Genomic DNA, 26,087 nt, shown 5'->3' on the forward strand with positions numbered 1-26,087 from the left:
AACAATCGTGGAACCATTTTACGAGGGTCTTTTGCCTTGTAGAGCAGTGCAGCAAAAGTCCAGAGATTGACTTGCGGGTCTAGCAAGCCCAGCGAGGTCAGTCTCGAATTCCGGGCGATGGTGACAGCCACTCCAAGCTATGCAATACACATCGTGCAGAGTAGGATCTCGGACTCTACCTTGTAGGCTGCCGTGGCTGCCTCTTCTGCGCCTTGTCTCTCGCTACATTTTCTCAAGGAGCGGCACCGCCAGCTTCGTCATCCCCAGCCATGAAAGCAATAGTCCCAAGTCCCGTACCTCGTCATTATTGTTGCGAAGGAAGTGGCAATGTACGGAGTAGAGTTTGAGGGCACTGACCCCCCTTGATTGGTGAATCCTCCACTTCAACAAGCACATTGATCCACAACACGCTGCTGACGATCGGCGACTGAAATTCGAGCCGTATGGGTTGAAGCACTCACCAGCTTGGGGCCTCTGCGTGCAGAAAAGCTCAGCCAGGAGTTTTGTGCCGTCAGCACAGATCACGACTTGATCGATCGCGCCTACCGCACGGCATCTGAAACCCCCGACTTTCCGGTCCCCTGCCAAGCACAGTGTCTTGGCATCATCAACCCCATCCTTCACTTCAGCCCGCCGGATCATCCACAATGACCCTCCTCCAGACGGCATGAATGACTCCATCATGGCCTAGACCTATGTCTCACTTTGATATATGCGAATGGCGTATTCCTTCCACTTCATCGAGTGAAGCAATATCGTCGGTAGCCCCAAAATCAGCCATGCTTAGAGTGCAAGTGAGGTGGTGAGCATCCTTCTGCACTGGATAGTCCCACTTGTCGGGGCGCAATGCCACCGCGGCACACAGATCCCTACGGAGTATGCATATGTTATAGGCCGTTGGCCCAAGCTGATCCTTCAACTGACAGCGAGGCTGAGATGTCGGCAACCTGCAGCTGTCACGGGCTTTTGTGACTCGAATTTCCGACGACAAGTCACAATGGTCGCGTCTTCAGGATGTGTTCAACAATGACGTGTCGATCCCATGCGACATCATATCCCAGGTCTTCTTTGCTCATCGCGGCCTCTATACCAACACTTTGATGTGCTTTTGGTAGGAACAGACCACTTGTACCGTCCGCCGAGATTGCTTGGTAGATGATCAATCTACCCTGTATTATTGACCGGGTCGCCATCAAATATTTGGCGAGTCACATGCACGTGATATATGGATCATTCATGGTTGAGAGTACAACACACGGTCAGAACTTAATCTCTCTTTCGTTGTTATCCATCTCGTTGTCCTCCAAGCAGCGTGTCAGACCAACCCGCACCCCACTGGTCAGGTTCACAAAAGAATCTATCCCCACATGTGTTGTGTGACTCAAGGGGAGATCTTTGGTGAATTGGACTGAACTTGGCCATGGTAAAGGTGCTGTGACAACCACTTGTTGTACCACAGAAGTGTAGCCACCCGCACATGGCAGCACCCGAAGTGCTACATGCAGCCCTCGGCCAGATTGACAAGGGACGGTGGTCCTAGTCTGGGAAAAAAGATCATGCATGAAGGGACATGGTCGTGAACAACAAGGCCTGTATTACTGTCACTAATTCAACCACATGAAACCCCAGATTCATATTACTCGTTAATTCATGGCGAGGAAGATTAACATTTTCGGTTTCAGCGGTGTATCAAATCTTTACAAACATCAAATTGAGACAGCTCAAGCGGCAACAATGAAGCAGAACCTCTTGTCTCTAACCTCGAAAGTCTTCCATATCCTTACCTCCTCCCTAGCACTCGAAACACAACAGATGGAACTGTACCGTGTGACACGTGATACGCAAACGGTTTTGGTCCAGTTTGATATCACACAGACAGGGGTACACGATGCTTGATCACGACATGAGTGATTGTGCAACTCGACATTTTTTCTGGCATGAGAAAGATACCTCTCATCTCTCATCCCTCCAGTCAACGGAATGAATGATGATGCCCTTGCAGACCATCAACAAGATCCACAAGTGACCTCAGTCCAGCACAGAAACCGACGGCACCATGAAATCCAATAGGGATAATAAAGTAATATAACAGTTTTCAGCGACCCCACTGCATATTTCTCCAGGTTACACATCCATATACCCATGACCGCCCACACCCTCCCCCACATACGCCCGGTCTTTGGCCTAGGACATCGATGATGGTAACAGCAGAGGTCACGAACAGTGAAAAATCAGGGAACAGGGACATGAATGTGGTCACAATCGCATGATGCAAGGTGTAGGCGTCATGCCAAGGAGGGAGGGTTTCCGCCGCCACCATCATCAGAACCTGAATAAGACCAAGACCAAGAATTATGATGGAGGAGTAGAACAGACAGGCCCTATGGAGATCACCATGTTGTCCTGGAAGAAAGCGCATCAACCTACCACGCCTGTATGCGACTACCACTACTACTAACCAAGCCTTTGAGATGGGCAATGTATAGACATGACGCACAGAAGACTGAATTCACATAGGTTCATACAGTACTATGGCGGCTCAACTGTCATCACTATTACCCTATTAGCTCTTCTATCACTTGTTGTTTACGGAGTATGCCCATCGAGATCGACCTCCGAATGCATCTCGTATTTCACGGCACAATACGCAAAGGGATGTACAGAGTACAGAAATAGCAACATCCTAATCTCGAGGAAATCAAAAGTACGAAGCCCAAGAACTTAAGTAGAAGCCACACGGATCCTGACTAGATCAAGATTCAACTCTGTCCCGATAAACTCGACGCCAAACACCGAACACGGCAGACCAGACAAGAGGCATGAACCCAAAAAAAAACAAGAAATCTCGCTCGTAAGAATAAGAAAAACAGGTTCTTCACGAAATGCAAAAGGCTAAAAAGATACCTTCTAGCGTGCATAATGTCTCGCTCGTTCGCGTGTATGCATCATGCGCGAGTTTGGGAATCAAATGATCGACGAGTATCTCTTCTCGGGTACGAGGTAGGATGGCTGAGGTTAGAGTTGTCGTGCATAAAGTTGACGGAACTGAACCTAATGCTGTAGTTGTGGTAAAGGCTTGGTCCCCCTCTTCCCTAGGATCGGCGATTCCATTCGCATGGCTAACGTTCTGGCTTCGTGAAGGCAAGCTTTCTTTCAGCTTGACCTCGAGGTGCCTCCATGCATCAAATGGTGCCGGAAATGCATTCTGTGGTGGGGGGAGGGGGGGGGGGGGGGGGGGGAAATCCTTTCGCCACCGAGGAGGTTATGCGGGTTTCCCGATGCTAACAAAAAAGTCAATTGTCTGATGGCTCGCTTGTTTACTTGCATGCATGCTTGCTTGCTGGCTCGAGTGAGTCTGGAGATGGTCATTTGTCCCAAGTTGGGCTTTCCAATCTTCCCGTCCATATTGAGCTAGGAGGCGTAGAGCTAGAGAGTGTGTGGGAATAGGCTAGGCTTTGATCGTCTCGACAACAACGGGAGCAGAATACGATGGTGGGAGATACAATCTGAGACACGCATGCGTCTGCGGATGCGTTACCGTCTCTTGTCGTTGTGGTGAGATGTTACGAGAGAGAGAGAGAGCGAGGGAGGGAGTCGGGCGCACTTTCTAAGTCACAGGAACCAGCAGTTGCGCTGTAGGGCTATCACCAAGCACCAGAGTCGCAACTATGAGGTTGGCAGGCAACATTCATGATGAGCGCTTCGCCTAAGCAAGGATGACGACGATCATGGGAAGCTAGCAACAGCAACAGAAGCAGTGCCTGTCTATCACACAGAGATCAACATACACGTGGGTGATGACCATCAAGACTCGGGTTGGTATAGGCGGTCCGCTCCTAGATCTGTCGATGACTCCAAGTCTTCTCGATCATGGCCAACAAGCCCCCATCACAGCGCCGATCCATGGCGTGGCCAGAAGCACCATCCTGGGGTTTGGGGACAATGTCGCGGGAAGAGGTTGCGGGTGGCAAAGTTTACGGCGAAGAATGGAAATCTGCAATGCCGATCAACCTGTCAAGTAGTCCGCAGTAGGCGGAATGTGGGAGCGAATAGAACCCATGTCGAGGAATAAAATACTCAATTCGATTCAGCTACCAGTTCTAGATCCCGAATAAGACTTAAGCTGCGCAAAACAGACACAACTGGAATCCCACTTGAGACCATCTGAATCGACAGACAGTGTGGTGCAATTCAAAACCAACAGCTCCCTACACGAGTATCTCGGCTCATGCTCTTCTCCGCGTGGGCCAAGGCCGAGTAGGACTTGGTGACTTTGGTACGTAGAATCCGGCCCCAGAACTGGGCCTCCATACCTGTGCGGGCACCTCCTTGATGATTTAATCGGCTGGCTCTTCCTTGATGACGATTTCATCGGCTTGCTCCTCCTTGATGACAATTTCATCGGCTGGCTCCTCCTTGAATTTTGTATGTGCAGGTGAGTCACGATTCCGTCTGGCAAGGTCAGTACCAGACATTATTTCCGCTTCACTTGGGTAGACCTCGTTGTCGGTGACTGGCAGGATCGATCGTCTTAGAGTCGAAGGGTAAGGCTTATGAGCATCACGGATTATATAAAGTGCGCGGACATTCCTACTGGCCAAGAAATCCCATGTTTGTGAGGCTTGCTCAGGGAGCAATTCAAGTTTGCCACGTTCAAATGCAGCCTTGAGGGCTATTTGCCATTCGAAATAAGTCCGCTCCAAACGAAATGTCGATATTTCAGTGGTGGTGTCGGCCAAATTTTGATTAGAATCTAGGACCGGTGTGCTCATTAGTGGCAAGGTTAAAGGACTTGCGAACATGTCGTTCGGAAGCACAGGCTCTTGTCGAGAACTGGGGGTAACCCAATGATAGGCTGCCAGGATTTCGATGACATGGTCAAGTCTCTAGATCGGAGCGGCCACCAAGGGACCGACATTCTGTCGACACCGCACCTGAAATGTGTTCAGTCAAGCATACGGCTGAGAAGGGGGTCTGGACAGACCTAGCAGTTAATGAACACAAGCCTAACGGCGAATTGTCGACAGCTGACCATGGACCCAACAAAATACTGCAAGATCCTCCCACGTTCCAGTGCATTTTTGATAAGCCTCTGCATATAAGTATCCGCGTTCTCCATGTTCACCATGCGAGTCAAGGAAGGATTGATTGAATCATAGCCCGGATCGAAAACGACAACAATGGACGAGACTCGACTGAAGGGGAGGTTGCGAACAGCTGGACAGGTGAGAGTCGGGTGATTTACATCAAGTGTAATCACGTCAAACTCATTTTCCACGTCGGATGACCACGAAGACAGCCTCGGCGAAGCAAGGGCGAAGGTTACGGCTGTGGGGAACTGGGAAGCCAAGGGGGAGTATTTCCACACATCGTCCAAGTCGTCATCGGGGTATTCTGGGGCCCAGTCTGGCACTGTCGGATAATCGTGCTTAATCCTCTTTATCCATTTATCGATCGAAGAAGCACGCGAAGGCTGCATGAACAATGATTTTTTGTTAAGCCTAGTTGTTGTTGACTTGGCTCCGACCTCGGTTGTGCGATCTGGGTCGGGTTCTTTGGGTGCCATGGAGTTCAGAGTGGTCAAAAGGACAGTCAAGGAGAATATGAATATGGTGCCAAAAGAGTGGTCAAAAAGCAATATAGCAGATAGCACATGTATCAAAACAATGGCTGGTCGGCAATAGACAAGGGCACATGTAACAATATGAAAAATAGATGTTGATCAAACAAATGAATGGCGATAAAAGAGGGATATGTGGGAGGAAATGAAAGACAAAATCTTCTTTATGAATGCTGCTTCCTGATCACTGACAAGAGGGAGGATTGGACAGGATTGGAAAGAGCGCGTGATTCCACAGATGATGAACGGGGAAGGAGGTAGCTGGTACCACGCGTCGACGGTAAACCCTACCGAACCGATGTGCATCCTCACAGATGGCATATGTCTCGTTGTCGACTCTATCTTCTCGCTCGAACATTGAGCTGGAGGCATGGCAACGATGACATGCGTGATTGAGATATTGATGAGAGAAGACTCAATTGAAAGCCTTGCATTCTGCATGCTTATGAGGGAAGACGACGCGCCAAGTAATGAGATGCATTTATTCTCGGCAGACCTTCTCTTGAATTTCCCCCGCACCTTCCTTCATATATTTTTTTGTGTGGGCCAGGCACCTCAGGCTGCTGATTGGCTGTTGCCTGAACCAAAGGCTGCGTCTGCGCCTTCTGGTCAGTAAAGTACGAAGTACTCTGTACGCATGACAGACTCCAGCCTGACAACTGCGGGCGACATTTCCACATTGGAGTAGCAGATAGAACATTCAAGAAACCTAAGAAACCTGACCACCCAGCACCACAAATTTTCCACATCCTCAAGGACAACACGTGTTGTTCAAGAACCTGTCAACGCTTCTGTTGTTGCCTCGTGCCTCCATTTACAACCATCGCACGTCGTTAAACATCGATCGCAAGTCCCTCACTGTCACTGCCCACCGCCATTGATAGTCATGGCTGCCCCAGCGAGCGGTATACACTGCCCACTCATACCACTAATTGTCTCATCTGACAAGCCTGCTAGGACGACCTCGTGTCTATTTTAATATCAAGATCGGCGACAGAGACGAGGGCAGAATTGTGTTTGAACTCGTAAGTCTTTCACTTCAACACCTCAAGATTGTCACTGACGAGAATAGTACAACGATGGTACCTTGCTCCCACCTACGATCTCTCTGATAACAGCTAAACCCCCTCCCAGTCGTCCCAAAGACAGCCGAAAACTTCCGTGCGCTCTGTGTCGGTGACAAAGGCAATAGCAAGTCGGGCAAGCCCTTGAGCTACAAAGGTATTCAAAACCGCTCTACCGGACCACCAAACCTTCTCCCCTGGTCTTCAGTCGCTGATGCTGCGCAGGGTCAATCTTCCATAGAGTCATCAAGTCTTTCATGATTCAGGGTGGTGATTTCACAAACTTCAATGGAACTGGAGGGGAGTCAATCTATGGCGAGAAGTTTGACGACGAAAACTTTGAGTTGAAGCATGAACGTCCATTCTTACTGTCAATGGCAAACTCTGGGCCTGGTATGCACCACCAAGTCCACTACTCTTCCCAATTTTCCTAACTCTCTAGGCACCAATGGCTCCCAGTTCTTCGTGACCACTGTCAAAACCCCTCATCTCGACGGAAAGCATGTGGTTTTTGGAGAAGTCATCAATGGCAAAAACATTGTTCGAAAGATCGAAAATCTTCCTACGCAATCTGACAAGCCAGTACATGACGTGGTTGTGTCCGACTGCGGCCAGCTGGAGGGCTCAGCATATTCGGCCGCCACAGAGAAGGCTCTCGACTCCACAGGTGATCCGTATGAGGACTTTCCTGACGATCAAGGAGAAGGATTGAAGGGTGAAGAGTATTACAAGATTGGTCTGGACCTCAAGGAATATGGAAACAAGGCATTCAAGGCAGGAGATGTCGAGGTGGGAATTGAAAAGTACCAGAAAGCTCTCCGCTACCTCAACGAATACCCGGCGACCAACGACAACGACCCGAAGGAACTCCAAGGTAATCTAGATTCTCTACGATTCACACTGCACAGCAACTCGGCTCTGCTGGCGAACAAGACCAAGCGATATGCCGAGGCTCAGAAGTGGGCGGGCTTTGCCATTGACGGCATGCCAAAGGATGCCAAAGACGCGGACAAGGCCAAGGTGTACTTCCGGCGGGGACAAGCTAGAGTTGCGCTGAAAGATCTGGAAGCCGGATTGCAAGACTTTGAACAGGCGGCGAAACTGGCACCCACGGATGCGGGCATCAAGCACGAATTGGCCAAGACCAAGAAGACTTTGCAAGACAGCCTCCGACGGGAGAAGGAGAGCTACAAAAAGTTCTTCAGCTGAAAAGTTTGGACAAGTGGATGACAGCCTGGTGGGTCATGGTAACGTGGAAACCCCGAGCGTGGTCCATCCAAACCACGTAACGCATGCATGAGTTGAGCTTGCATGGATAGAGTCACCAAGAGCCTAGGCAGCTAGCAGTGATCGGGTGCTTAGAGACATGAGCATGGCGCCAGCGTTATACCCTGAGGTGGCGAGACATCAGGGATCATTCGACGCCTTATAAAGATATCTTAGATGGTGTAATTGCTCATCCAACCTTGCTCTATTCTTCCCACCGCTCAAATGTCTCGCCTGACAACCTCCCACCACCCTGACCATGCTGATGTTGTGGGGCCACGGCTTGTTGGTGATCCTACGGCTGACTTCTCCCATCCTTGTTCTCACCCCCTGGAGCCAGGTTTTCTGTGCTGGCTCCAACTTTGAGTTCTTCCCTCCAGGTCGTTCGCTCCTGACTAACGACACCCGGGCCGTTGTAAATACTGCCGTAGTCGCCCGTGGCCCAGGTTCGGCCTTCTTTGGCCTTTGTCGTGTTGGCATCCTTCCACTTCTTGCGATACCACTTTCCGTAGATCAACAAATAATAGAGCCGGAAACTCAATAGAGCGAACTTGTCGTGTTCGAGATCCTCGGGATAGTCGGCGCCAAGATCGACGGCGGCCGCCATGCCGCTGATGATGGCGACCTCATGGGCGTTGACCAGTGTCCAACTCGAGGCAAAGCGGGTGGCGTTCTTGGCCTGGAGGAACATCAGCCACGGAATGACCATGATGTAGTGAGTGAAACTGTGACAAAGCTGGTGCCACCAATCAGTCCGGATGATTTTGGATTTGTCGATTTCCTGATCGGACCACAGGTGGCCATCACGGTCTTTATTCAGGTAGATGGTCTGGAAGACGTGGTCCTCGAACGGAACACGTTCGGGAAATTGGGATTGGTAGTTGGTGGTATCGAAGGACATTTCGAGCTTGGAGAGGTCCTGATCGTACATCTTGATGTAATACATTGGTCGGAAGCCCTTTCGAGCAAAGTCATTGCGGGAGCTTTGGTCTTTACCTGACAGGGATGTGACAGCGAGGTCTTCCTGATAGAAGTTTTGGTAGTGTTTCTTCATATAGTCAGAGTCAGTGTGGGTAATTGTGACATCGTCAGAGAATTTGGCGCTGCCGAGTACTTTTCGCTCGCGCCAGGTGGAGGTTTTGCCCAAGATGTTTTTGGCGGTGTCGGCAAGGACGCATAAAATGAGCTCGTCGTAATGTTCCTCAAAGGCTGGGGCATCTGGGTCTCCACCGGTTGGGTTGTGACCATCCGGAGCAGGAGTGCGCTTTTTTAGCGAGACAGTGACGCCGTTTTTCTTGGAACGCGATATGACCTCGCTGAGTTCCGTGGAGAGGCGGACTGCAACACCACGAGAGATGAGGTCTTTGCGCCAAGTGTCGTAGAAGTTACTAAAATTGGGGAAGACGACCATGGGTGGGTGGTTGGAAGCAATAGAGAGAGGGTCGGGAGGGTACCACATGCCGTAGGTAGGGGAGGTACAGAGTCGCTCGAGCATGATGGCAGGGACTTCCGGGGTGTAGTTGCCTGTACCGAGGAAGAGGGCAGTCATTGGCAGACCGACAGTGTTGGCGAATTCATCTGAGAACATCCAGATCTTGAAGAAGTATTTGAGAGGGATGAGGGCGAAGAAGATTTCAAACCAACGCATAAACTTGAGAGCAAAGGCAAGTCTCTTGACTTCTTTTTGATGGCGAGCCAAAAGCTGGGTGGGAAAGACATTGGTCCAGAAATTCTTATCCTTGCCGAAAGAAACGTGGAGATTGACAGGATCAGCGTGGAAGCCCTGTCGAGCGAACATGGTCAAGGTGTGATGAAATATGTAACTTCCACCCTGAACACCCTGGTTGAACCAACTGGCGCCATGCTTCTCTTTGTCAATCGGCATGGAGAATGCCTGACCACCACAATAATCCACGGCCTCGATCAAGGTGACGTTGAATTTATCAGGATGTTGGGAGAGATGGTGCGCGGCCGACATTCCAGCGGCACCAGCTCCGACGATGAGAACCTTTTTGCGGCCATCTTGAGCCTTGAGTGGCTGTTGGGACATGACGCTGGCGTTGGCAGAACCAGTGCGTTCGATGTCACGTCGAAAAGGCGTCGTACTTGAGTCCATCAAATGGTGAGTGTAGCGAGCAGAGGCATAGGACGGACCTAAACAAAAGGAGGAAGGGATCAAGAGGCGTAAATTGATGAGGCATTGAAGGCTATGTAAAGCCTACACGAAGGCGTGTGGTACAAAAAGTCATGACGGGAAGTCGAGTGTCGACGTCATGATTTGAGCTAAGATGGTCGTGCACGGGGATCTCTGCAGGTAACGGATCTGGCATGCGCAAGACGTTTGAGTGTTTGGGGAAGGGAAATACCTCGTGTTGTGCATCTGAGCTCTTCGATGGCATCATTATATGGCTTACCATAATCTTACATCTTGAGGTCGAAGACGGATGATGTTCTCTTGAGTGGAAGTGAATAGAAAAGGTTCTGTCGTGGAAGGTGCAAAGGGACAAGGCGTACCTGACGATAAGCGATTGCATTTCATCAGATCTGATCAGATCTTGGGGAAGGAGCAGCCAAGGATTCTGGAATTGGAATCCACACGCAGGCCTTCAGCTGTTGTTATAGGGCTTGGTGGCGCGTGATTCTCGACGCTATGTAGGTCTGTTTAGGTACCTAACACACATGCCATAGCCATTGTCCGAGTCAATATCCGACGTGAAAACTCTTTCCGCGAGCTCATCACCATCATCATGATATCTCTGTGAGTTTCCCTTATTCTCCTTGAGCTACCTTCCTTGAATGTCAAACCACGGAACTGAACGCGTGCGGCGGAACCCCTTCCGCATCACGTATGCCGACTCCGATGGGCAGGCGCGGGGTGCGGAGAAATCTGATGTTTATCACCACCGTGCCGCCGACCTCCTCCCACTCTTGATGCCGACTTGACATTTTCTCGAAACACGCAGACAAAAATAGAGACAGAGACGGACATATACTCTCTTGGGTCTCAGATTCCACGGTCTAAAGTCGACGTCGATCAGCATCTCACTATCTCCCACCATTTGAACCATCCATCTTGAAATCCCTCGTTCCTGACCCCGGTCCCTATATCCGTCCACACCTCCGTCCACATAACCACCATGTCTGCCAAAGTCGCCCTGGTCACAGCATCAAGCGCAGGTCTCGGTGCCGCCACTGTCAAAGCCCTTGCTGCCAACTTCCGCGTCGTAGTCAATTACCATTCCCGACTAGAAAAGGCCGAAGAAGTGATCAAAGAAGCCTCCGCTATTCCTCCTTTATACGAAATTTCCTCCTCCCAACCACGCTTCCACGCCATCAAAGCAGATGTCCAGCAACGCTCCGAAATCCAACGTCTTGTCGCTGAAACTGTCGAGAAATTCGGCCGCCTGGACGTCGTAGTCAGCAACTCTGGCTGGACTCGACTCACCAATTTCTTCGACATTGACCAGCAAGTCAACGAGGATGATTGGGACAGATGCTTCAACGTCAATGTTAAAAGCCATCTCTGGCTCTACTATGCCGCAATGCCACACCTCGAGAAATCAGAAGGCGGCGGTGCCTTTATTACCGTGGCCAGTTTGGCTGGTGTCAGACCTAGTGGCAGCTCTTTACCTTATGCCGTGACAAAAGCCGCCGAAATCCACTTGACCAAGGGCCTCGCCATGATCAGTGGCCCGAAAGTCAGATGCAACAGTGTCAGCCCTGGATTGATGATGACAGAATGGTAAGTCAGTCTCGGTCCAACTCTGACACTCTACTAACACTTCTGGAATAGGGGTAATAAATTCCCGGAATCAAAAGTCAAGGCAACCACCGAGAAAGCTGCTCTGAAACGAACCGCAGAGCCTGACGATGTTGCCGATCAGATCAAGACTCTAGCATTAAGCAAGTCAATAACCGGTCAAAATGTTGTCATGGATTGTGGCATCGCTATTTAAACACCAGACACACGTTCAGAATCAATACCACTTTTTGTGTTGGGTCGGCTTGCTACATCTTCCTGTTGCCATATAGACCTATAGATTTGGTATATCTTTCGCATCCCAATCGCAGCGCCTACAGACATCCATGAAGTCAGGGGAACTGGAAACACCGAAGTCTGAATCGATTGGCACGATAGTATTTGACGAGAACATTGTACATATAGAGTACATGACTGCTGCTCCGGGAAGCAACTCATGATTTCGTGACACCAATTCGCCAAAAGGGGTATCTTACGAATTAGCTCGTTGAATTCATGAACCATCCATTATAACGTCCAAGATGAAAACCCATCATTCCTCCAACCCCTGAACTCCATTCGCTCCCTCTCTTTGCAACATCTTGAACGTGTCAAGCATAACCCTCGACCTCGATTTAACCAGCTCAGCATCTTTCTTGCCAGCTACCAAATCCGAGCCTCGAACAGTCTTGCGCACAAAGAACTGCAACCTCTTGACCACCTGTGGAGCCTCATCCGCGGCTCTCTCACACACACTCCTCACAGCATGATCATCTTTCGCATCCTTCAAGATCAGAATCAGCAACAACTCGACAAACATGCTCGTCCGTTTCTGCATGTACGCCAAATCCAACACTTTGAGGATCCCCAGCGTCTCTGCCCCATCAAGGATGAGACACGCATAGAGACGAGCCATGGCACTGATCTCGCCCGTCGAAACCTTTGAACCACCGTCCGCACCATCTTCTTCTTCTTCTTCTTCATCCTCTCCTCCCTCATCGTCAAATTCAGACCCAGTCTTCTCCCCTAACCGTCGAAACCATCCCCATAGTGCAAACATGAATCCCTTCCTCATTCGTTTCTCCATGCAAAGTCGCTTGGCCACTAGCGTGTAGTAATGGTTATATTCCTTCTCACCTCCCGCACACCGTAGCACAACCGGGGGAATCTCCGTCTCCTGGCTCCGCTTGAGTCTGAGTTTCAGGAGCCGCGTCTGGCAGTCCACGGCATCCACTGACGATAGCAGTGTGATGAAAATTGACCGTCGGACCGATGTGTTCATCCCATATTCGCGCGCCAGGGCGGCAAGGTCGACGTTGTTGGTTTCCATGTCGCCTTCCCCGTCGGATAAGAGAATATTCGAGGATTCAGACAGTGCCACATGGTCACCACTGGTCTCGCCCAAATGCATCGTGGTTGAGTCATTACCCTTCCAGCTCGCTCCGACCAACCACCATTTCCCTTTGCGATCACTGTTCTTGATATCGTCACGCCCGATCCGCAATGGCTCTGTACCGCGCAGCGACGATCGATTGTTCAACGAACCGAGTGCCTTTCGCATGCGCGTGATATGTTCGCTGGAGAGACCGGCGTTACTCGCGGCATTCTTCATCTTGTTGTTCTTGAGGTCTGTAATCGTCTCGACCATGAATTTGGTTCGCACACTCATCTTGATCCCTTCCGCTTCCATTCGGCTGATCTCCTGCTGCATCAATTGAATGATGGATTTCAACGATGTAGGGTCATCCTGTCGCAGTTGCGGTCCACAATCTCGAATCAGTCGTAGAAGAAGCTCCGTGCTGGACTCGGTCAGGTTGGACAAGAGTAAGCGGATGTGGTCCAAGATGATGGTACTCGACACCACGTGGAAGGTGAAGAGATTTGAGAGGAAAGACGTCAAGTTGAGTGATTCCTTTCCAGAACCATCACTGGCACCGTCCGGTGCTGAGTGATATGTGTCGAATCGGTCGACCAGGTGAGATAAAAGACCAGCGCCAAAGTCGACGCCAATTACCTTGTAGACAGCGGCCGCGAATGCGGCGTGGAGAATCACGAATGTGTTTTGTAACGTCATCTTGTTACAGAAGAGTGAGATGAGCAGCTCGATGAGAATAGTCGTAACGTCCTGTCTCGGGTTGGTTTGATAGATCTTCTCGACCTCCCCGAGTATCGAGATCAGGTTTGCTTCTGATAATTTGTTCAGCTGTCCATTAAGCTGTCGCTTGAGACGTTCGATCGATTCTCCTTCGGTAGCCTGCGCCTTTCGTAGTGACGGTGGAACGTACTTTGCCGTCGAAGGAGTCGGGTTGGCCACAGGCGCCACATAAGGGTTTTCTCGCACCTTTTTGGCCGGTTGAGACTTCAGTTCTGGCTCGTCCTCGGACTCAAAACCTTCGAACCCATCCTCCTGGTCATCGCTGTCGTCCTCATCCGAGAAATCTTCTCCAAGCAAGCTTTCATCGTCTTCATCCTCGTCATCGTCGATATCAATATCTCCAATATCCTCAGAATCATCATCCGAATCATCCTGGTCGTCACGAAATCCCTCGGCTTTCCTCCTCTTCCTCTCCAGCCACTCGTCCTCTTCTGATTTTCTCTTCGAACCGCGGTCTTCATCGCCCTCCAACCCTGCCAGCAGATAGTCCAACCCGTCGTCTAAATCGAGATCTAGATCTAGATCCGACGACTTGGACTTTTTCTTGCCACCAAGACGCTTCTCGAGTGCTGCAATCTCAGCATCGTCCTGAGCGGCTCGTTCACGGAAGGCCTTTGACGATGCGTCAAGCACCAAGCCCGGTGACGAAGATCGAGAGCGTGAGGAAGACCCAGATGAAGCACTCGAGCCTGACGGCGATGGTAATCTGGGCTTTTTGAGGATCGATTTGGGCACTTTTGCCGGTTCTGGCTCAATCTTTACCTTCTTCGCGGGTCTCACAGGTGGACGCTGTGCATCAACTTCAGAGTCTTCCTCGTCAAAGACATCCTCTTCATTTTCGTCCTCTTCTTGGTCCGACTCCAAGTCGACATGGTCATCTCTCACATTTCGCTTTTTTGGGTTAGAGCCTCTGACATTTGTCCGCTTTGTCTGTCGCTCAAGTTTTCGCTGTTCTTTCCTTCCTCTAACCGCTCCATTGTTGGGCCGTCGATTTCCCCGCTGTTGAGATCTTTCGATGCCAAGTTCTTGTTGCAGCGCAAACGGTAATTTGATGCCAGATGTCTGCTTCGGCCTGTTGTTGTGCCGTGACATTGTCCGTAGACTAGTTATTTAGAATATATTCCTGATCACTTGAAAAACATCGCTTGCAATGTCTTCTTTGGTTAGGGTGTTGGATCAGACAAAGTACAAGTATCTGTTGGACAAAATAAAATAATTTGATGAGGACGGAATTACTACGGGTTTAACATCGCACTAGTCCTAATATGAATAAAGCCTTGGATTGCTCGTCATTTCAAATAATCCCATCCCACCAACGTCCATTTCCTCTGGGTAGAGACTATTATTTGGATAGCCCACCACCCATGATCTCGTCGTCCAAACCTTAGGTACTGGCGCCGGGCATCAGAACGCCCCATCACACTCATAACAATCAGCAGAGGATGTCGCGACAAGAGCGACTGAGCAATGATGAGGTATGTGCAAACCCCGCCCTCATCACCACCGTTGTTCAGCAACGACTCCCATTCCCTCTCAATGAGATCGATATACTAATCTATCATTCTTGCGTCAACTTACAGTTCCTCACTCGGCTGACCACTCTCTTCACATCGACCCATTCATCCGGCCATGGATCAATATACCTAACACAGAAGCCACTCGTGTCGACCGAGGATTCAACCTCATCATCATCCCCCCCACAAGTTCTCATCCGTGCCACTGACGGCCTGTCGAAATCGCACCGTGTCGCCAAATCCGGCAATAACAAGTCCAAGTCACAGTCCGCTGGATCCATACGTCCCAAAGTCCGCTTAGCCACCGTCGTCGAAGCCGAGGATGTCGATTCCTTCTACGTCAAGTATGCCGAGTCATGTAAGAAAGGGATGGAGGCATTAAGGAAGAGGGATAAGAAAAAGGCAAAGGAAAAGGCAAAGGCTAAGAAGAAGGGGAAATCCAGTACTGCTCCTGTCAAGGCTGCGTCGTGAAGGTCGGTAAAGGTGAGGGGTCGGTCAATCATGAGTAGGACTATGGCGTCCCAAGGTTTTGAAGTTTCGTTGTGCAAACGGGATTTCTCTGCGATGTGATGTCGTGTGGACAGCTCGCTACAATCTTGGTCGAGCGGCTCCGGAGCATCAGTTTGGAACACGAGCTTAGGCTGTTACAACCCGACCTGATGGAACAAGTGCCAGAATGATCTCGCCTCTGTTCGCTGCAAGGTTGTGTTGGTCAGGCACGGGAGGCAAGATCTTTGGGATACGATCTGCCATGGAGACATATGGCTTCCGACCTAAAGTTGAACCATCTCAACACTTGCCATGCGCGAAACACTCTCCAACACCCTGTTTTGAGGTTGAACAAGGCTGCTTGGAAACGAAGCAGATAGCTAAGGGATTAGTCAGAAAGCCCGAGGCGATCCTCTTGAGTCGCTGCCATAGGAACGAGAACAAAGATAGGAGAACAGAAATACAAGCACATGATATTGCCGAACGTTGTCTGTCTTCGCGGTACCTCCTCCACGAGGGGATGTAAGCTAGGTCAATGATGGCTCAACAATTCTCTGTGCCGATAATAAAACAGAAATTTGGTATCTTCCGCTTCCAATAACGCCATGCTAAATTCCACAAATACAATCCATCCATCCAATGTTTGGTTTCACACTCTGGACAACTAGTCCAAGTCAAACATGGAATCAGAGTCATCGTCCTTGACAGCTGATGTTTCGGCTTGAGACACATCTTTTCGAAGTCGGCCTCGAAATGGAACTCCAAAATCGTCCTCGTCATCTGTGTCATCTCGCGGCGAGCTGGCCTGGTCAGGAAAGCTAGAACTTCGCCGGTGCTGTTCAGGACGTTTAAACAACTCCCCATTCAATAGGTCGTTGACTGTGGCGCCTCCAGCGATCCGAGCCAAGATATGGACAAGCAACACTACTGCTTCCATAGGCTTCACCAGCGCCAAATTGCAAGCCTTTTGTAGGAAAGCAGCAGTAAAATGAGAACCATGTGTCGGTGACCCTGGGGCAAACAAGGTGGGGGATGGTGGCAGCGGAGACAATGATCTTTGCGTCTTCAACCGTCTCCGAAGACCTTCATCTCGTAAGGGGGATGATGGTGTCTCCACATCAGGCCACGATAAATCAGATGTTGTCGACTGTGCCAATGCTGGTGTTGTCGGGACATCGATTGAATCCCCTGTAGATGGCCGGACAGAGCTGGTGTCTAAAAATGAATCAATCGTTGACGCTGTCACAGTCAGCTCTGACACGTCCCTTTTGTGTTGTCGAACCTTCATGGCAAAGGGGTCGAGTTGTTCAGCATTGGGGGTCTTCTGAAAGTCAATTGCATCCACGTGGGATGAAAGAGATTCCTCTGTAAGGGAATTTGAAGTGAAAAATGAATCGGTGCTTGAAACCCTTGTGAGGCTGTCTTCTTCAGCAGCTGGGGTTATAGTGTTGTCAATGGGTTTCTCTGACGAAGGCTCGACCTCAGGATCTAGAGCCGAATCCTCTTGGCTTATAGCATCGTGGTCTTCAACGGCAGCTACAGAGGAGCTGGGTTCACCGTCTTGCGCCACATCTACGTCTGAGGCCAGGATGTCCTGTTCCTCTTCATCCTCTTCGGCGGTTTCTGTGGCTGTTCCTGATGGCATTGATGCGTCGCTCTCAACGGTTGTGTCGATCTTCGATTCCAAAGGGTTAATTTGAGATGCAGAGGTTTGTTCGGGGACCAGTATTTGGTCTTCCTCTGGGGCCACTATTTCTGGGGGTGGAGCCTCGACGGTCATTGATGCTTTGTCTGCTTCTCGGAGCACATCCTCCGGTGTTGCAGACGTTGGTGCCAACTGATCATCCTGGCTTATCGTAGCGGGAACTTCTGGCTCATTGTCTGATTGAGGGCTCTCCTGCTCCGACAGATGCGCTGACACCTCGCACTCTGAACCCGGTGTTTGAACGTCCATTGCATGTGACGATTGGAATTGTTCGTGGTGCACCATCGAGTCGTCTTGAGCTTCATCACGCCAACCATCGCCGGGTTCTTCACTGGATGCAAGGCTTGACGGAGTTGTCGGACGATATGCATCAAAATCGAGCCTGGGATTGGGAGAAGAATCTCGACTGGGTCGAAAGCCATAGTCTGATCCCCGCCTACCATAGGGCTGCATTGGGGTAGAGGCTTGCCCTTGAAGACTCCATGCTCTAGTAGTTTTGGATCGCCGAAGCGGCAGAGGGTCCGTGTTGGGCGTGGTGGGCTCTGGAGGAGCCCTCCTTTTCCACGTTCCTTTTCGCCGTGGAGTAATGGCATCTTCGGGCAAATCGACATGGAAAGCCCTTTTGAACGGACAGGGCGTGATCTCGAAGCGCAGGACTTTGGGCAATGCCAACTTCAGATCCCGAACCCTATCTCTGTCTTGATCTGTCTCCAAAGGCAACTCTATCCGATAGTACCTGAGCTTGCCAGTGCGCAGGACAAATTTGGACTCGCCATCAACGCACCAACATTGCGAGTTGCGCATGATGGTTTGAATGACCTTTTGATCTGCAGATTTGAGGAACCAGGTGGATCCGCGGACTTTTTCGATTACGATTGCGCAGTTGGACAAAAGTGTCTCGGTTCGGGAGCGCCATGGGAGGACTTCAACCGCATCAACTGGGTAATCGGCATCAGGTAGAGTATCCTTGGTTGTAGTGGGGAGAGAGTCGGTGGGAGGAGAGAAGAGGATGATACGGGCGGAGGGATGGGAATACAGGATGTCGGTGCCTGCATCTGCATTCTGGAGGCCTGCTTTTTCATGGAACGATAGAGGGCGAGCGGGCGTGGTAAAGGATCTTCGGTAGCCTTGCAGCGGAGGACGGTCGCCATATGAAGACGGCGGATAGGCCATGATGCATTTTTCGGACGGTAGTTAGACAGCGGAATGGAAGGAAACTTGTCAATGAGATCGATCAGCAGTTCATGTTTGCAGATGTGTAGGTGTAGGGTAAATATGGAGGTGGAGATGTTGTTGATGAGCCTACGGAGTAAGGTTGAGATGATCACGATCGCGGTTGCGGGTTAAGGTTGGTTCGCACCTGCCGTAGATGGACTCCACTGTCAAGTCGCACCTGCCTCCAGCGCACAAGAACTGTTGCCCATGTTGCTTGTTGGTGGCGCAATGGGGAAGGCGCTTGTTGGTCAACCAACGCATCAACAATGCTTGGCAACACGTGAACACTCCCCATCAACATTCTTTCCTCTACAGAGTAGACTTTAATTCTCCGTGTTGGGAATCTCCGTCCTAGCAAGCAAGCCAGACTCAAGACAGAGGGTAGCATGGCGCTCAATCTGAATATAGAAATCCATCTCATGCAATATGATCCTTTACTCCTCTCAAGTCCATAGTGTAAACATTAGTAGATCTAGGTATGGTAAATAGGTCTTCATGTAGTATCAACAAACATTCTGCCTGACACCCCTGGCACCTGCACCGTGCTGGTAGTTGATGACGTAATGCCGCACTTGACACTATTTCCTTGCTGCTTTGCGAGGCTGAACACCCTCCCTTGGAATTCCATTCTGACTGGATACTAACTACTCCGTACTGTCGACCTTGGGAATCCAAGAGTGCCTCGCTTTACAACTGGTCGAGAGGCCCTCCATTCCAGTCTAGCGTCTCTTGGAAATTCATTCATCAGCAAAGCACTCCTCAGTCATGTCGAATTTCGATCCCAACGCCATATTGCGTGGAGCACAGCTCACACTCGTCGGAGCACACCGTGCCCTTCAAAACCCAAATCTCTTCACTACAAGTCATTATCGACAAGCAGCTGTGGCTGTATGTGCTGGTCTAGCCATCCGTATCATTCTCAACATCCCAATTTACTTGGTCAAATTCCTTCTCTTGATCATCTCCGTCTTCATCAATCTGGACCATGAAACCTGGGATGACAAGCTCATCTCTGGTTTGGACTTTATATCCAAGTCGGTCCTCCAAGTGCCGTTCTTCCTCATGATGGTTATGTCCTCCGTCACACCTACATTGGACAACCTCTTCATGGACAGTCTCCGATGGGTCGACTCGACATATATCCAGAAACACCAGTCCGACGATCCTACCACCTTGCGGGCTATGTATTATCCCTCACTAAGGATGTATAGCACTCACGGCGAACGAGAGAAGAAGGAACAACGCTCCCTTCTTGACGGCGTCATGTTATTTATGACAAAATACGCGCGCCGCGCTGGCATCTCTCTGGCAGTATATCTCCTGACCTTTCTCCCTCTGATAGGACCCCTTGTGCTCCCTTTGGCCAGTTTCTACACCTTCAATAAATCGGTGGGCCCTGTCCCTGCAGGCATCATCTTCGCCTCAGGTCTCATCATCCCTAAGCATTACATGGTCTCATTCCTGCAGACTTACTTTTCTAGCCGAAGTCTCATGTCCAGACTTCTGGAGCCCTACTTCCACCGCATCCGCTTTACAAAGGCTCAGAAAAAGCTCTGGTTCTTGGACCGCAGCGGTGTCCTCTTTGGGTTTTCCGCCGCATTTGCCGTCATGGTCAAGATTCCACTATTGGGTGTTTTGATTTATGGCATTGCAGAAGCGAGCACAGCATACCTTATCACCAAAATCACCGAGCCGCCTCCACCACCCAGCAGTTCAGGGCAGGGGGACAAGGCTTGGATTGAAAGCGAGGTCAGGTGGAAGAATAAACATCTGTTCCTGGATTTACCACTGGCACGATTGGATGAGTTTAATGCGAAGCTCACTGGGGCGGAGAATAGGTTTAGCGCAGGACCAGAGGCTGTTCGACGAAAATTCACCTAGTCATGATATCAGGTCATGTGGTTCCTCGTGCTTCATATGAAGATACAAGTCATGAATGCATAAAAGTTTATTCAAGGTCCTGTGGCCGATGGTTGTTTTGATCACATTGTACATGGCTTTATTTTGGTTGACATCTGAAAATCCCGCCGTTCAAGACAAATCTCTCTATTTATAGTCGTAGAAGCCCTTGCCGCTCTTCTTGCCCAGCCAACCAGCATCGACGTACTGTCTCAAAAGCACCGATGGTCGGTACTTGCTATCTCCAAGACCGGCATGTAGGGTCTCCATGATTGCAAGACATGTGTCAAGGCCGATGAAATCAGCCAATGTCAGGGGACCCATAGGAACGTTGGTTCCATTCTTCATGATGCTGTCGATATCCTCCCGCTTTCCGATTCCCTGCTCCAAACAGATGATGGCCTCATTGATGTAGGGCATCAGGATTCGGTTGGCGAGGAAACCAGGGATGTCTTGTGATACCGATGGGATCTTGCCCATCTTCTCACAGAACGCAACCGCGGTTGCCAGAGTTTCTGGCGACGTTTGGAGGCCGGAAATAATCTCCACGCCTTTCTGGACAGGTACGGGGTTCATGAAATGCGTCGAAACAACTCGGGAGGATGCCGACGTATCGGTGGGGTCCTTGGAAGTGGCTCGGGCGATCTTGGTGATGCTTATACTCGAGGTATTGGTTGCAAGAATGGCATGCTTGGGACAGACCTCGGCCAACTGCGCAAATATCTTCTCTTTCAGGGACAGGATTTCAGGTACGGCTTCAATGACCATGTCGACATCTTTAAGATCTGAGATTTCCGTGGTTGCTGTTAATCTAGCTCTTGTCGCTTTAGCCACCTCTTCAGTGATCCTCTGTTTGGACACATCTTTGGCCAGGAGTTTATCTGCGAAGGCGAGACCTTTGTCGAGGGACTGTTGGGAGTTGTCGACGAGGGTGACGGGTACTTGAGCTTTTTGAGCGGCGACAAGAGCAATGCCCAAACCCTAAGAAATGGTGAGTATTTGATTGTAATTTTGGATTGACGTTTTGTTCGTCAACAGTGCACTCACCATCTGTCCAGCACCAATAACCCCGATTTTCTTCACCTCAGCGGCAGCCCGTGTTGGAGATGTAGAAAAATGGCGATTAATCGAGGCAAGCCGCTGGGAAGCGACGACATTTGGTTTGGACGACGCCATCATTCGCGATGGAAGCCTCGAAAGTGAAGCCATCAGGATGGTAGAGGAAGGGAGCGAATGGAAGAAGCGGACCTATAGTGCAGTTGTACACGCTGCAGACACTGCAGACACTGGAATTCTTACAAGGCACCTCCACCGGAAGTTGAACGTGATCAAGATACCAGGGACCGGAATGGTGCTGCTCAGTCTTTTTTATTAGAGGTACTGGAGCTGATTGCAGCATCATGCATCGGCCGGCAATAACCGTAGGTCATCGTCTCTCAAGTCTCGGGTGTTTGTCTTGAGCCTCGGATCCCCACCAGCAAAACTCCGGTCGGTTGCGAGTCAGAGAATCAATCGGCCTGAAGTCGGCGCGCGTCGGCCTTTTGGATGATCCGCTCCACTTAGATGATAGGGTGAAGCATCTGGACCTTGAACAGTGGGCCAAGAATACTGCAAAGTATTTAGCCATCCATACGCATGCATGTGACGCGATTCCACTTATCGCGTCTACGTCCACGCGCCGTGCCACGACGCGTTGTGTGGGGAAATGATTTTCCCAATGTTGGCTGCGATTGTCACCACAAGGCCACCACCTCGACGACCATTTTGCTTTACAATCAACCGCCGACAATGGGAGCCTGAGACAACTTCACTCCTCTAGCCGTCGATATGGAAGAGGATAATCCTTTCGAAAAAGCTCAAACTGTTCACCCTGAAGTGCGGGCATATGTCTACAGCTTGGTAAATGCAGTATGTATTCCTTACCTGCCTCGAAATCTGGATTTGTCGACTCTGACATGGATCACAGCTAGGAGGAAGCAGCACCGATGAAGATGGACGCTATGTTCTTGGTGACGATGCACTGGCCTGTCTGCGCGATTTGAAGAGATGGCTCAAGTTATATGATGAGAAGAATAACCGCCTTGATGTGGCTCGATGCCTCGCAGAGGCCAAATTGGTGGGGGGAGACCTTGTTCCGATCCTCGCATCCTGGCCAGAAGATGGAAAAGACAACAAACTGAAAGCCAGAGTCGCGTTGGCTTGCCTCGAGATTCTTGTTCCCTTGACATGGCCTCTTGAAACCACCGGAGAAATGACCATGAACCACCACAAACACACACCTTATATTCAACAATCCCAAGTCCTCTACAAGGCCGCCATCTTGACGTGCGACACTAGCAGTATTCTACGTCAGGTTGTTCGGATTGGCTTGCCTTCGATCGCTGTAGCTCGAGCTGACAGGACTAATCGTGACGAAGGTATCCTCAAGTTGATGCTCTACTTCTTTCGAAATGTCGCCATCATTCAACAAATCCCCAATCTGCCAAGTCAAGGTTTCGATGCTGAGGTTTCTCGTTCTGCCACCATTGAGGCTTTCCGCGATCAAGATGTCCTGGCCTTGTTGCTAACCATGTGTTCAAACATGGGCGATGATTTCAATTTGCAGGATGTCATTGTGCTTGACATCATATTCAATCTCATAAAGGGAGTTGACCCCAAGAAGCTCTGGATGACGGAAAGCGAGTCGACGAAACAAGGCATCACTGATCTGAGTGCTGCTTTGGCCGTGGAGGATATGGCTAGTCGAACGGCAAAGAAGAGCCAGTGGAGTCGACACGGTCGATTTGGTACAATGCTGTGGGTCAAACGCGATGGCCACAAGTTGTCAGCCATCTCGGGTCAAGATAACCTCAAGGACGACCAAAAGGCGTTCTTCAACATGGACAAATCGAAAAAATGGAACAAACCTCAGCAGAAACGCCGCGATTTGGAGCACACCATTCACGACTTCGATCATTCCACTCGTCTGACCACCTCGGCGACCGAGAAATTGAGAAACTTTGTCGAGGAGTTCCTTGACTCAGGCTTCAATCCCTTCTTCACTCATCTTCGGAAAGCCATTGAAAGAGAGGCCGATCGCTTAGTAGACAGCAATTACCGGCAGTTCTTCTACACCGTTGCCTGGTTTCTGGAAGCTGAACGTACGCGCCGAGAGTCGTACAAAAAAGAGGTCAAGCAAGACAAACTAAGAACTGATTTTGAGGAGGAGAGTTACTCTCTTGTGGCAGCAGTTCTCAATCAAGAAACGTTCATCATGCTCAATCGGTTCATGCAGGTATCACTCGACAACAAAGAGTGGCAAGATTTGAATGCCAACATGAGATGCTTCACACAGATCCTCCTCACGGTCCAAGAGATGGCCCAAAGTAGTCTCGAAGAGGATCAGGAAATCGCAGACAATATCCAGAATCGAATATTCTACGAGGAATCCACCCATGACAGGATCATCGGCATCCTGAAGGGTTACAAAGATCAAGGTTTCGGATACCTCGATGCTTGTACGGAACTCTCGCATGTGTTTCTGCGCATGTTGGAGCGCTATTCAAAGGAAAATGTCGACCTTCAGATCCGCTCTCGACGGAAAGCAAAGCAGAAACGAAAGGAGGCTCAGAAGCAGTCTAAGAAGCAGAATGACGAGCTCAATGCGGATGAGGAGTCGGAGAACGAAGATATGGTCGACGTCCTCCAGGTTGCCAAAGAACGCAAGTTCGATTTTACTCGCTTTTCTGCAAAGTTCGCCACGCAGCAATCGGTTGACACTTACATCTCTCTTCTCAACTTCTACAATGATCTCTCTGTCGAGCAGTTGAAACGAGCACATCGTTTCTTCTATCGGCTTGCGTTCAAACAAGATCTAGCGGTATTGCTCTACCGTGTGGACATTGTTGCCCTTCTTTACAAGATGATCAATGGCCCAGGAGGTCTGGACACGAAGCACAGCATGTTCAAAGAGTGGTCGGAAATCTCCAGACAGATCTTCAAGAAAATGATCAAGAAGCTCGATGAGAGACCAGAGTTGATTGTGGAAATGCTGTTCAGCAAGATCCACAGCACATTGTACTACCTAGAATATGGGCATGAAAAGCAAACTATTTCTGCCAGCCGAAATCCTGCCGAACTAGAGGTACGACCCGCCTCAGGCAGAGACTTGCAAGAGCAGATCGGAATCGTGGTAACTGTTCTCATCAAGGACGGAAAGTCCGATTTGGTTCGATGGGTGAAGGATGTCCTTGGTCACGCCTTCGATGAACGGCACGGCTGGGAGGCAGAAGCGGAGGCAAGGAAGGCTGCTGCCGAGGCCACCGCGGACAGCGAGTCTGATGTGAGAGAGCCCGACATGGTTGAACCGACATATATCACCGTGCGGCCAACTTCTGATGAGATCAAGACGGCTATGTTCAAAAACCCTCGACTCAAACTTCTCATGCGGCTGGCTCGGTTTCAGATGATCGGTGACGATGATGCAGTAGGAGTCAGCTGGGTCATACCTGGCGATGTGTCATCTGAAAATTTGGCTGAAGTCAAAAAGGCCATTGAGAAGTATGAGGAAACGCCCTGGCAAGGGTCAGACGAAACCGAAGAGGCTGAGGATATGTTACGACGCGTGGTCAAGAAGGACAAGAGAGCGACAAATGAGGATGAAGAGGCCCAGCGTGATGGATTTCTTGACGATTCCGAAGGAGAAGAAGAGGTCTTGTTTCCTGACAACCCGAGGACAAAGAAACCCAAGAACGCCCTAGACGAGCTCAAAGCGTCTCGTCGCAAGAGGAAGAGGGCAGATGGAGATGAAGAAGTGGACGATGAATTGGCTGCACAGAGAAGGGCCGCTCGTGAGGCTGCGGCTCTCGAACGAAGACGTAAGATCAAGAGTGAAGCATATATCCGAGACAGCGATGATGAATCCGATGATGAGCGAGATCGTCGCTTCTTTGAGAAGGAGGAGCAGGTCCGACTCCAACAAGAGGCCAGCATCCGCGAACAGATGGCACTAGGACTGGGCCAGTCAGCGGAGAAGGGTACACAGAAAGGGAAAAAGAAGAAGCAGAAAGTTGCTTTGCCAGCGACCCAGGAGTCAGACTCGGTCGATGATGAGGATGACGACGATGACGACTTACTCATGCCCGATCTCGACGAGCAGGACCAGACGGCTTCGTCGCAGCCTCAAAGGACATCGTTCTCCGATGAAGACTTGGATCAAGACGATACGCCAATGTCATCCCAAAGTTCTGAACTGGAAATAGACGAACCCAAGTCAAGACCTGGTCTTCGCGAGCTAGCACAGCCACGAGAATCTCGCGACACGGCCATTGGAAAAACCGTCAACTATGGCGATTCAGAAGACCAAGACAGCGACGGGGATGTTCAACCCGCCACTCGTCGAGTTCGCAGGGTGGGGGGATTCATTATGGACAGCGACGACGA

The 26,087-nt window shown here is 50.2% G+C and overlaps 8 protein-coding genes across 14 annotated transcripts; 4 read left to right on the forward strand and 4 right to left on the reverse strand.

Moving 5' to 3' along the window:
• The first annotated feature begins 6,293 nt into the window (after nt 1-6,293).
• PV10_00276 lies at nt 6,294-8,482 on the forward strand. Of its 7 annotated transcripts, XM_016364323.1 has the most exons (6): nt 6,294-6,525; nt 6,578-6,645; nt 6,693-6,702; nt 6,755-6,841; nt 6,910-7,077; nt 7,127-8,482. In XM_016364323.1, the coding sequence occupies exons 1-6, from the start codon at nt 6,507-6,509 to the stop codon at nt 7,891-7,893; spliced, it is 1,119 nt and encodes a 372-aa protein (XP_016227972.1). In that variant the 5' UTR covers nt 6,294-6,506; the 3' UTR covers nt 7,894-8,482. The 7 variants fall into 7 exon arrangements, with proteins under 7 accessions (XP_016227972.1, XP_016227978.1, XP_016227974.1 ...); XM_016364329.1 differs by having other exon boundaries at nt 6,910-8,482; XM_016364325.1 differs by having other exon boundaries at nt 6,294-6,645; nt 6,693-6,841.
• Nucleotides 8,085-10,194, reverse strand: PV10_00277 (uncharacterized protein). The gene has a single exon (XM_016364330.1). The coding sequence runs from the start codon at nt 10,064-10,066 to the stop codon at nt 8,246-8,248; it is 1,821 nt and encodes a 606-aa protein (XP_016227979.1). The 5' UTR covers nt 10,067-10,194; the 3' UTR covers nt 8,085-8,245.
• Nucleotides 10,195-10,885: 691 nt separating this feature from the next.
• PV10_00278 (uncharacterized protein) lies at nt 10,886-12,228 on the forward strand. Its single transcript, XM_016364331.1, has 2 exons — nt 10,886-11,692; nt 11,744-12,228. The coding sequence occupies exons 1-2, from the start codon at nt 11,088-11,090 to the stop codon at nt 11,904-11,906; spliced, it is 768 nt and encodes a 255-aa protein (XP_016227980.1). The 5' UTR covers nt 10,886-11,087; the 3' UTR covers nt 11,907-12,228.
• On the reverse strand, nt 12,134-14,936 carry PV10_00279 (uncharacterized protein; the record flags this gene model as incomplete). The annotated part of the gene is made up of 1 exon (XM_016364332.1): nt 12,134-14,936. The coding sequence occupies one exon, from the start codon at nt 14,934-14,936 to the stop codon at nt 12,243-12,245; it is 2,694 nt and encodes an 897-aa protein (XP_016227981.1). The 3' UTR covers nt 12,134-12,242.
• A 240-nt stretch (nt 14,937-15,176) lies between these two features.
• PV10_00280 (uncharacterized protein) lies at nt 15,177-16,419 on the forward strand. The gene is made up of 2 exons (XM_016364333.1): nt 15,177-15,319; nt 15,425-16,419. Exons 1-2 carry the CDS (start codon nt 15,287-15,289, stop codon nt 15,827-15,829), a joined length of 438 nt encoding a protein of 145 aa, XP_016227982.1. The 5' UTR covers nt 15,177-15,286; the 3' UTR covers nt 15,830-16,419.
• PV10_00281 (uncharacterized protein) lies at nt 16,328-18,846 on the reverse strand. Its single transcript, XM_016364334.1, has one exon. The coding sequence runs from the start codon at nt 18,723-18,725 to the stop codon at nt 16,512-16,514; it is 2,214 nt and encodes a 737-aa protein (XP_016227983.1). The 5' UTR covers nt 18,726-18,846; the 3' UTR covers nt 16,328-16,511.
• Nucleotides 18,847-19,532: 686 nt separating this feature from the next.
• Nucleotides 19,533-20,648, forward strand: PV10_00282 (uncharacterized protein; the record flags this gene model as incomplete). Its single annotated transcript, XM_016364335.1, has 1 exon — nt 19,533-20,648. The coding sequence occupies one exon, from the start codon at nt 19,533-19,535 to the stop codon at nt 20,646-20,648; it is 1,116 nt and encodes a 371-aa protein (XP_016227984.1).
• Nucleotides 20,649-20,697: 49 nt separating this feature from the next.
• On the reverse strand, nt 20,698-22,090 carry PV10_00283 (uncharacterized protein). Its single transcript, XM_016364336.1, has 2 exons — nt 21,714-22,090; nt 20,698-21,647 (listed from the first exon to the last, which is right to left on the reverse strand). The coding sequence occupies exons 1-2, from the start codon at nt 21,873-21,875 to the stop codon at nt 20,814-20,816; spliced, it is 996 nt and encodes a 331-aa protein (XP_016227985.1). The 5' UTR covers nt 21,876-22,090; the 3' UTR covers nt 20,698-20,813.
• Between the last annotated feature and the right edge of the window lie 3,997 nt (nt 22,091-26,087).

Source organism: Exophiala mesophila, assembly GCF_000836275.1.
Source record: "Exophiala mesophila strain CBS 40295 unplaced genomic scaffold supercont1.1, whole genome shotgun sequence".
In the NCBI taxonomy this organism is placed as follows: domain Eukaryota; kingdom Fungi; phylum Ascomycota; class Eurotiomycetes; order Chaetothyriales; family Herpotrichiellaceae; genus Exophiala; species Exophiala mesophila.

Bases quoted from the DNA above. Each gene is read 5' to 3' on its own strand.
- PV10_00276 (XM_016364323.1), top strand. The intron at 6,842-6,909 runs GTATTCAAAACC...GATGCTGCGCAG, and splicing joins CAAGCCCTTGAGCTACAAAG to GGTCAATCTTCCATAGAGTC. The intron at 7,078-7,126 runs GTATGCACCACC...CTAACTCTCTAG, and splicing joins AATGGCAAACTCTGGGCCTG to GCACCAATGGCTCCCAGTTC.
- PV10_00277 (XM_016364330.1), bottom strand. From the start codon at position 10,066: ATGGACTCAAGTACGACGCCTTTTCGACGTGACATCGAACGCACTGGT.
- PV10_00278 (XM_016364331.1), top strand. From the start codon at position 11,088: ATGTCTGCCAAAGTCGCCCTGGTCACAGCATCAAGCGCAGGTCTCGGT. The intron at 11,693-11,743 runs GTAAGTCAGTCT...CTTCTGGAATAG, and splicing joins GGATTGATGATGACAGAATG to GGGTAATAAATTCCCGGAAT.
- PV10_00280 (XM_016364333.1), top strand. From the start codon at position 15,287: ATGTCGCGACAAGAGCGACTGAGCAATGATGAG. The intron at 15,320-15,424 runs GTATGTGCAAAC...GTCAACTTACAG, and splicing joins AGCGACTGAGCAATGATGAG to TTCCTCACTCGGCTGACCAC.
- PV10_00281 (XM_016364334.1), bottom strand. From the start codon at position 18,725: ATGGCCTATCCGCCGTCTTCATATGGCGACCGTCCTCCGCTGCAAGGC.
- PV10_00283 (XM_016364336.1), bottom strand. From the start codon at position 21,875: ATGGCTTCACTTTCGAGGCTTCCATCGCGAATGATGGCGTCGTCCAAA. The intron at 21,648-21,713 runs GTGAGTGCACTG...ACCATTTCTTAG, and splicing joins TTATTGGTGCTGGACAGATG to GGTTTGGGCATTGCTCTTGT.